The sequence below is a fragment of the Simochromis diagramma genome, unplaced genomic scaffold (genome assembly GCF_900408965.1).
Source record: "Simochromis diagramma unplaced genomic scaffold, fSimDia1.1 OVJJ01000171.1, whole genome shotgun sequence".
Classification (NCBI taxonomy): Eukaryota; Metazoa; Chordata; class Actinopteri; order Cichliformes; family Cichlidae; genus Simochromis; species Simochromis diagramma.
The window spans coordinates 14,524-25,690 of record NW_024387222.1 but is presented as its reverse complement, the minus strand read 5'-3'; the positions used below and the strand labels follow the sequence as shown (position 1 = coordinate 25,690).

The 11,167-nt window shown below is 40.4% G+C and overlaps 1 gene segment (V, D, J or C); it reads left to right on the top strand.

Moving 5' to 3' along the window:
* Positions 1-1,802: 1,802 nt before the first annotated feature.
* LOC120746600 lies at positions 1,803-2,281 on the top strand (the record flags this gene model as incomplete). The annotated part of the segment is given in 2 exon segments: positions 1,803-1,854; positions 1,962-2,281. Coding segments are annotated over 2 exon segments (372 nt in total), but the record flags the coding sequence as incomplete, so codon positions are not given.
* Between the last annotated feature and the right edge of the window lie 8,886 nt (positions 2,282-11,167).

The following is an 11,167-nucleotide window of genomic DNA, read 5'->3' as shown; positions in this document are numbered from 1 at the left end:
TCATTCGCATTCTTCATACTGAGTTATCGTTTTAAACATATAACACTTTTTAAAACATTGTAAATTTATACAATTCTTTAAATTATAATGAAGTGAATTCCACAGTCTTATACCCCTAACCGTTGTGCTCATTAATCTTTGTGTAGTCCTGGCTAACTGATGCTTAAAATAAAATTTCCTTCTATTCTCTTCTCCCCTTGAACACATCAAAAATACTCTTTGTAACTTAAAAGGCAAAATATTATTTTTAGCCTTAAACATAATTAATAATGTCCGTAATTTCACTAAATCTCCTAATTTTAATAATTTTGATTCTATAAATAATTTGTTTGTATGTTCTCTATATTTAACATTATGAATTATTCGTATAACTTTCTTCTGTAATAGGTTTAAAGGTTTTATGGTATTCTCATATGTATTCCCCCAAACTTCAACACAATAGTTGATATATGAAAAAAACAAAGAAAAATATAAAATACGCATTGTTTTATAATTTAATAAATCTCTTATACTACCCAAAATATAAATACTTTTGACCATTTTCTTTCTAATATGTTCAATATGAGATTTCCATGTCAAATTCTCATCCACTATTACACCCAAAAAACGAAATTCAGTAACTCTTTCAATCAATTCTTCCTCTATAAACATAATGACTTTATCCTCCTTTACACGATTGCCAAATATCATATATTTCGTTTTTGTCAGATTCAAAGATAATTTATTTACATCAAACCATTTTTTTTATTCTTAACATCTCAGAAGTCATAATTTCAACCAAGTCTTTCAAATTCTCTCCAGAGCAATAAAAATTTGTGTCATCTGCAAATAAAATCGAATTTAACCTTTTAGATACGTCACAAATATCATTAATATATAAATTAAAGAGTTTAGGTCCCAAAATAGAACCTTGAGGAACACCACATACAATCTTCAGTCTTTCAGAAGTATTGCCAAAATAATGAACATATTGCAACCTATTCTCTAAATAACTCATTAACCAATTCAATGCTACTCCTCTCACTCCATAGTTATACAATTTAGAAATCAAAATAGAATGTTGTATCGTATCAAAAGCTTTTTTTAAATCAACAAATACTCCCACTGTGTATTTATTATTATGTGTTGCAGATGAAATATCTTCAATAAAAGTCAACAACGCTAATGCCGTTGACCTATTTTTACGAAATCCAAATTGGTTTTCATGTATTAGTTGATATTTTTCAATAAAACTATCAAGTCTTTGTGCAAAGAGTTTTTCTAGCAATTTTGAAAACTGTGATAAAAGAGACACTGGCCTATAATTGTTAAAAATATGCTTATCTCCTGATTTATATAATGGTATTACTTTTGCCACTTTCATTCTGTCAGGGAATACTCCTGACTGTAGCGAAAGATTAAAAATATAACAAAGAGGAGTACTTATACAATCTATTGTCTTTTTAATTATGACCATGTCTATACCTTCACAGTCAGTAGATTTTTTATTTTTACAATTTTTTACGATTGCTACTATTTCTTTTATGGTAGTATCGGCTAAGAATATGGAATTAACCATTCTATTATCACCTATCCAGGCTTCCTCATCTCCTGGATCATCATTTTTCCTGATTAGATTTGCTAAAGTAGGTCCAACATTTACAAAAAAAGAATTGAATTCGTTTGCTACTTCGGTCTTATCTTTAACAACTTGATTATTATTAATAAAATAATTAGGCCGAACTATGGGTGTGTTCTTATTACCCAATACCTCTTTAAAAATCATCACAACAGAAGCCACAGAAATCCTCCTCATCAAAAACATGACTTTGATCTGCGTCCTCATCTGGACTCTCCTCTGCTGCTGCTTCACAGGTAAAGTCCAGAGAATCAAACTCCTCTCCTCTATCAACATCTGTCCCTCTGAAATGAAGCCCACAAAACCATGAAGCTGCTTTATGTTTTTGTCTCTGTATCCTCAGAGTCCAGAGGACAGATCACAGTGACTCAGCCTGGAGCAGTGACCTCTGCTGTGGGAGCAACTGTGAGCATCAAGTGTACGACCAGTCAGAATGTTTATGTTTCTGGCAACAACCACTTTTTAGCCTGGTACCAACAGAGAGATGGAAGCCCCCCCAAAGGTCTCATTTACCATGCTAGCACTCGAGCATCAGGGATTCCAGCTCGTTTTACAGGCAGTGGATCAAACTCTGACTTCACTCTGACCATCAGTGGAGTCCAGGCTGAAGATGCAGCAGTTTATTACTGTCAGAGTCTTCACTATCCTAACAGTCAGTATGTGTTCACACAGTGAAAAACAGTCGTACAAAAACCTCCCTCAGTCAGACTGAACAGAAACTGAAGTGACTGCTGCAGCTGGAAGATACTGCAGAGACTGATACAGTTCACTGAGGACACACACACAAAATAAAGCCCTTCAACACAAATATGTGTTCCACTGCTATCTCACGCATGTTGTTTTCAACTTGCAAATATATAAATAACTAAAGAACAAACTTGGGCCAGTAACAGATACCAAGATGAATCTTAGTCATGACCTTTGATAACCGCAGTGGAACAAAGCCATGACATCTAATCAAGTGTCAGGGCTGTCGCCAGAGCGTGGAGTGAACCCAAAACAGACTCCGAGCCGTTGGTTGTCGACAATGACTTTATTTACAATGATGTAGAAACCCAACAGTAGTGAATAAAATGTGATTTGGAGCAAAAGAAGTGTAACATAAACTATTACCCACACAGTAAAATTGTTATGGCCCTGATCTGGCCCACACAATGTGCTTACACATGGCCCACATACCGCAAAGAATGACGGCCCTTTGGTGGCCCAGATCAGGTTTGCCAGAGGTGGCCCACACATGGGCCAGCACAAGGCCAGCTGCAGATACAATGGTGGTCCTGTGCTGGCCCAGAAGAGTTTCAGCTCTGGCCCCAGATGTCAGCCTAATGTTTACCTTAATCAACCCATGTAATAACAACATGTGGCGGAACATAATAGTGCAACAATAACATGATGAAACTCTGTTCAGACCCTTACAAGTACGCATATTGAGACAGGCCCCCTGTAAAGCAGCAATGCTATACAGGGCCTTCACAGTGCTTGCATGGCCTTCAGAATTCACTAATACTCTCCAAGTACTTTCACCAAAAAGGCTTTTACTATCCAGATAGCTTCTTTCTCCTTCCATCTGTATCTCTAGCGTAGCTGATTGGTACATGAAGGCACACACAGGGTCTGAGCAGCGCACACAGATTGGGGGAGGGTCAGTCCTGCCTCCACACCATTTATCCACATATTGATTAAACTTATGTTTACATGCTTTTTATCAGCATTTATTATATTTAATTGCTTTTTATCAATATTTATTCCCATTGTGAAATGAGTATTTTAATCAAAAGAGTATCAATATTTATGCTTTTAATCCCGTTTTTAACACTGGGTTACAATTTAGCAATAAATTTAATAACCCTCTATATTAACAGTTACACACTATATAGAACAACTTTATAGAATTATATTTGTTTGCAGATGTTAGCAGCTATCAGTGAATAGTTATCAGCTATTTTGAAACAAAACTGTAGAGAGACACGGCTCTCTGACTCTGAAACAACAAACTCAAAACATAATTCTCCACTAGGCCTTTACTGAATCCAACTTCAGTTTCTGCTTGTTTGTGGGTCTCTCTTCATTCAGTTTAGTATTTAATAACAGGAATGCATGCTCTGTTGAGGTGAAAGAAGGTGACTTAAAAATGGAAGAATCTCCTATTTCTTTGCCTCTGAACGTCTTGGGTGGTTTTTAAAGTTTAGTATATTAGCTGATTGACGATTTCCTGAACCTTATGCTAACTTTGAACTGAAAATACTTCATCTTTTTAATTTATCTTTGAATAATGAGGAAACAAGTCTTATATCTCCATGAAATGGGTTGTAGTAGACAGTTGTTCAATTACTTTTGAGTTGTCTGGCGAAAAAATCCTTGTGGGTAAAACCTACACACCTTTCATTCAAATACAATCAGAAAGTTAGACAACCGACTTTGTGATCTTGATTATATTAATGTGATTGATCTATTACTAAACAGCTGTCAGGGGTTGCTGTGTGGATGTGAAGAAGAGGGGATCCAAACACAGGACTCGTGGTGAGTATTAAGGGAGTTTATTGCAATGGCAGGATGAACGCACGAGCAGAACAGGGAAGAAGACTGGCTGACTGGACTGAACTGAACTGAAAGGCAAACATGCAGAGTAGACAGCAGTGACAACATCAATGACAAGACAGTAAGTGAGTGGAAACTGAGGACTTAAACACACTGGCTGAATAATGACTGATTGGAGACTGGTGAGTGAACAGCTGAACATAATGAAGTAACACACAGGGAAAGGCTGGCACAAAGAACAGGGAGTGAAAACAGAGAATAAACCAGACATGAAACAAACTGAAAATGCTGGGTCAACGACCCAGGAACCCTGACAACAGCATGTTGGAGTCAGTCCAGGAGAAAGTCACACCAAAAGTTTCAATGCCCTGAAGATATCATTCATCATGACTTTTATAGCAGTAGCTGAATGAATGTTTAATTCTGTTTTTAATCTACTGCAGCAGTTTGTAGTTAAGGAGAACACTTAGAGATCCCGAATGAATAAATAACAGACTAAAAACAAAAATACTTGGACCTCGAAAGTGCATCCCAGATCAAAAAATTATAATTATACTATTTTACATTTTCTTGAAACATGTTGGCCGATTGAAATGACACCTGTGAATTCACAATGTGATGACAGCTTATGAAGTCATGCTGGAGTCAGTCAGATGATTCCATAGAGAGGCACTTTGCAATCAGCAGCACCATGCTCCAGTGCTCTGGGAGAGTTTATAGTCCTGAGAGTTGAACACTGGAGACTGACAGCTGTCCTTCATCACAACAGAAGCCACAGAAATCCTCCTCATCAAAACATGACTTTGATCTGCGTCCTCATCTGGACTCTCCTCTGCTGCTGCTTCACAGGTAAAGTCCAGAGAATCAACTCCTCTCCTCTATCAACATCTGTCCCTCTGACTGAAGCCCACAAAACCATGAAGCTGCTTTATGTTTTTGTCTCTGTGTCCTCAGAGTCCAGAGGACAGATCACAGTGACTCAGCTGGAGCAGTGAGCTCTGCTGTGGGAGGAACTGTGAGCATCAAGTGTACGACCAGTCAGAATGTTCGTGTTTGGAACAACAACCATCTTTTAGCCTGGTACCAACAGAAGATGGAGGAGTTCCTAAAAGCTAACTTATAATGCTGACACTTGAGCTTCATGACCTTTGACCTCACTCACGCTTCACAGAGGTTTTAGGTTTCTTGGAACCTTATCCCAACTTCACATAAATAGGATTGTTAGAAAGGTGTAAAAGTACACAACACACACGATGATTGTGCTCACTATTATTGCGTTTTACTGACAGTTATGAACTCAAGGAACACAGTCTGTTCCTTTTTTTTTTTTTTTTTTCCTTTTTTAAATAAATAGGACAGGGGGAATGAATGAGAGAAAGAGGGGGAGAGAAAGAAGAAACCAAAGGGGAGAGGAGACGGTGAGAAGGGGGGGGAGGAGAGAAAAAAAAAAAAAAAGAGAAAAAAAAAAACAACTCCTGGGTCACCTGTATGGAGAAAAATAAAAACAAACAAAAAAAACAAACAGAGGAGACAGCAAACAACAAAGAGCAACATAATAATAGAGAAAACAAAGCACCATCACAATAAACTAGCTAGTCATAGATATCAATAGTTACTAAATAATAAACGATATTGTGCAGCACGCAAGATAGACAGCGCACAATGTGCTTTGAGGCAGCAGCCAAGAAAGCTGTAGTCCGCGTCTGTGAATACCCATGTGTACACCTGTGTGCATACCTGTGTGGGATCAGCATGCTTGCATTCCAAAGGTTTCTCCATGTAATGATCTGCTAGGGAGTGTGGGGGGGCCACAGCCCCGTCCTCCAGGGTGTGAAGCGGGTATGGAGGAGATCAAAACTCCAGACATCCAGAGGCCCCCAGAACACAAGAGACCATGGAAGACCAACAGAGGGGCAGCCGCGCACTGTTCCAGTAAGAGCTGAGGAGAGTCCCAGATGAGGGCTCGCCCAGCAGCCGCGGAGCAGAAGCCAGGGGGAAGTTGCAGTGACGCGCCCGTGAGCTCCGCCGGCCCCCAGCTGTGCCTGAGTGACCGAGCCCCAGGCCGAGAGGCCGGGGGCACCCCATCTCCAAAGGGGCCCGAGCGAGCCCCAGGCCCCAGGCCCCGACAAGCGGCCGCCAAGGAGTGAGCCGGTGTGTACCCGGACGCCCACCCCCAGACGCAAAGAACCACCAACACACCGACACCTGAGGGAGTCCGCCACCGGCAGGGGAAGTGGTGGTGGGTAGAGATAGGCCTCCAAACCTTGGAGGGCCTGAGATGTCCCCAGAGAGGTGGCGTCTGACACCCAACCTGACATATAGACACAGACATACAGGCACACACAGACACAAACATCCATTCCCACCCTCATGCTCTCATATGCACTTACTCCACACTCAACCAACGTGGAGACAGACATAAAGAGACGCTGTACACACGATCACACTCCCCAAGCGTACTCTACAAACCGTGTCTAGTTACCCTTGCCCCTGGAGGGGGGAATTGCACCCCAGACCCAGGTGGTGTTTCCCTTTTCCCTGCGGTGGGGGGAGGCAGACCACCCCGACTCCGCAGCAGCAGGGAGGCCCCACACCCCATGGACCGCAGCTCGGACGGCCAACTCCTCCTACTAGCCCCCCCGCTCCAGCAGGCCGCAGAGAATGGGGGTGGGAGAAGACTCCAAACCTCCCTCCACCCGCTCATTGTAGTGTTGATGCATGTGTGTTCTAAGGTGCAATTAAAACCCCCAGGGAGGGCATGGAGCTACCTGCCAAGGAGAAGCCAGGTAAGCGCATAGCCCCTCCTGCTAGCCCTCAATGTCTACGTGTATTTAAAATTGAGAGGTGGGCAACGACGTCAGGGTGAGGTGTACACCCTGATGGTAATTTGGACTCCGTGATTGTGCCCACCCCCAAGATCCTATATGTATGTGTAATGAGAGTGTGAATAATGTGAATGTCTAAGTTGTGGGATAATTGAGGCAGAGGTAGCCGAAGGGGACAGAGGGGGGGGGGGGGGGGGTAGCCTCCTCTGCACCCTGGTGACATACCCCTACTCCAAGGAACACAGTCTGTTCCAGTCCAGCTCTCCCGCTCCCCGCTCGAACTCTGTCTTCACTATATAGATGAACAGAAAGAGACAGCGTCATCAGTCAGTCGCCACCACCTGTGGCTCAACCTGCCTCCCGGTACCCGCCCCCTTGAGCTCACTGTACCACTCCTCCCTGCAGATGAGCCAAGGACCACACCCTCCGCCACAGAAGGCAAATCAAACATAACCCATTTTGGCTCTCTCTGTTTGACACAGATGTACAGATTTGTATACAGAGTAGCATGAAGACTCAAATGTAAGCACTCAGTAAGGTGCAGAAAAGTGCTGAACAATCATAAATTCCTAAACAATCAGTTGTTTGTTTCTGCTCATTAAATTCTGTAAGAATTAGAAATGTGAAGGTCCCAAGTTCAGTCTGTGGATTTTACCTCCAACAGCAGCTTTTATCCAGGTAGATGTTCTTGAACTTAAAGTGTCCGTGATGATAACAGAGATTCTATCATGATGGGTTTTATTACTTAGTTTTATTCATTTGAATAAAGCTGGAATTCAGTTGTGTAATTGTTTGTAATTTGTGATTAAAAAAACATCAACAGCAGTGAACAACGATGCTTGATCTGCCCCGCTGTTACATGTCACATGGTTGTGATCATTAGCTACAGAAAGAGGTGTTATAGGTAGTGCTGTCAGAGATAACAGCCTCGTTTAAAAGATACTGATTGTGTCTGTTTGTGTTTTATAAGAAGTCCTTTGAAGCAAAGAGCAGTGACTGTACCTCCACATGTCTGAGCTCCTCACTCTCTGAGACTAAGCTCAGCTACTCTACAGCATGAACCTGTGACCTGGTTAATTCATATTTTTAATTAATCGAGATATATTCTTACTAAATATTATGATAAACATGTGAATCCATCAAGGAACCATAAAACAAAACATTTAAATAATAGAAAATATTTTGGAATAAGAATATTCTGAAGAACAAACTGATATATCTGCTCAATACTACGATGGATTGAAATATTCCTGATAAACAGCATCGTCAGACTGATCCAAGTCAGTCAGATGATTTCCATAGAGAGGCACTTTGCATCAGCAGCACCATGCTCCAGTGCTCTGGGAGAGTTTATAGTCCTGAGAGTTGAACACTGGATGACTGACAGCTGTCCTTCATCACAACAGAAGCCACAGAAATCCTCCTCATCAAAAACATGACTTTGATCTGCGTCCTCATCTGGACTCTCCTCTGCTGCTGCTTCACAGGTAAAGTCCAGAGAATCAAACTCCTCTCCTCTATCAACATCTGTCCCTCTGAAATGAAGCCCACAAAACCATGAAGCTGCTTTATGTTTTTGTCTCTGTGTCCTCAGAGTCCAGAGGACAATATACAGTGGACTCAGCCTGGAGCAGTGAGCTCTGCTGTGGGAGGAACTGTGAGCATCAAGGTGTACGACCAGTCAGAATGTTCATGGCAACACCATTTAGCCTGGTACCAAAAGATAGATGAGGAGTTCCTAAACTGCTCATTTACCATGCTAGCCTCGACAATCAGGGATTCCAGCTCGTTTTACAGGCAGTGGATCAAACTCTGACTTCACTCTGACCATCAGTGGAGTCCAGGCTGAAGATGCAGCAGTTTATTACTGTCAGAGTTATCACTATATCAACAGTCAGAATGTGTTCACACAGTGAAAAACAGTCGTACAAAAACCTCCCTCAGTCAGACTGAACAGAAACTGAAGTGACTGCTGCAGCTGGAAGATACTGCAGAGACTGATACAGTTCACTGAGGACACACACACACACAACACACACACACACAACACACACACTTTATATTGCTGAAATATTTCTGCTTTCAGAATAAATTAGCATCAAATCATCCATCCATACCTTTACTATCTGCAGTGTCACATTCAGGAAGTGAATAAAAAATAAAAAATGTCACTAGAATGAGCACATTGAGGCTTTTATTCTTCATTGAGAATAATATGCTCAAATATTTAGTGTGAACTCTGTAAACACAAATTGCTTGTGAAAAATAATGTAGTGATTTAAAATCGAGGACTTTACTGTGTTTGAATAGTTATGATTGATAAGGACGATCATATTCCCAGAATTACTTTCACAGCTGAGATTGTTGGAAATGCACGAAACATTTAGAATTTTAAAATGATTGTGACGTCTCATGCTATTAGTATCGTCATCAAAAGTCATCCTGAAAAATATTTGCTCATAGGGGGCTCTCTGATTGTTGGGGTTGTCCTGTATTCTTGTAAGTCTTTTTTTATGTTACAATAGTGACTGTTGTGAGTTGATGTTACATCAATAAAACTGAATTGGACTGAACTGAATATTATTTAGTTCCCACAAATGTTTCACAAGGAAAACCTGTAGAAATAAAGTGTTTCTGACCAGTAAGATGGTAGAAAGCTTTTATTTTGAAAACACCCAGGAACTAATGAGTTTGTTGAAAAAGTGGATTACAGTGACTTAAAGGAGCAGGAGAGCATACACTTTGAAATACTGATGGATTATGACACAATTATGATATAGAGATTTCCAACAGTGCCTGAATCACATTAATGTTTATAGTTTGAGCTGCTTCAAAATGCCTTTGACTTTTAGTTATCAGTTTTCTCAAGTTTCATTTCATGCAAAAGTTGACTTCATGAGTCAAGTAATGTGTCTTATCCTGACATTTTCCCTCTTGCATGAAGTTTAGTTAAGTTCTGCTCATGTTCTATTAAAATATCAGAATTATTTGGGACCAGGAGCATGTGGGTCCATGCAGATTCAGGACTAAGTAAAGAGGATGCTGGAGCCTCTCTCAGATGCTATTGGGAAAAGAGACAGGATACACCCAGCTAGATAAAGAGATGGACAACCATTCATACTCACATTTTCACGTTTGATCAATTTAGAGTCACCAGTTAACATAACCACAGTATCTGCATGTCTTTGAATGTGGAAGGAAACCGGAGAGAGCCCACAGAAACACTGGAGGAACCTGCAACCTCCACAAAGAAAGTCCCCAGCCTGGATGAACCCAGGACCATCCTGCTGTTAAAGCAATAAGTGTTAAAACTATAATGAGAATCACACAATGATTTTTCCTAAGCTTTGCTGTCATGTCTTAAATAAAATAAACTACCTCACTGCGGGTTAGCATAATACTCGATAAAACACAAACTGGAAAAACACAGTATTTATGACATGGAAGTGAAGTCTCCCTGTAGTCTTCCAAAGAATATAAAAGCATATTTTAATTTTAATTTAATTACATGTTAATTGCAGCAGCTTCTTCAAACTTCTTTCCTATGGTAGAAAGGTGATTACTTGGGTTAAGATACCCCCCACCAAAAAAATTAAACCAAAACAAAAAAGAAAGGAAAGAAAAAAGCTTGAAATATTCCCAAAAATAACTGCATAAAACTGATAGATCCACTTATAACTGATTCTTCAGACCAACTGAATCTGTCTTACAGTCAGATCATTTCCATAGAGAGGCACTTTGCATCAGGTATTATTATTTAATCTTAAAAAAAATTATGGCGATTTCTCACGTACCACCAGAGAGAGCCCAAGTACCACTTGTGGTATGTGTAACCACAGTTTGAGAAAGACTGCTTTAGATCATGCACAGAACAGTTAAAGTGATAATACTGCTGAGCATTACACACTACATCACAAAACAGATAATACATGTTCAGGACATGAAAGTCGAGTCTTTCCAGTCTCACAGGTTATCCTGTTATTCTACAAAACATTTTAACAAGTGATATCTGCGCTGTGGTCATGTTTAACTTTTCCCAACCTGTGGTCAGCATCGTGCATCAATGTGAATCACTGCAAGGTTTTTTGTACTGAGTGAGTTTTTAAAAACTCTAAAATAACTTTACAAATTGTTCCTTTTTTTTAAAAATTTCACTTTTGAGGCCATGTTTACATGCACAGGTGTA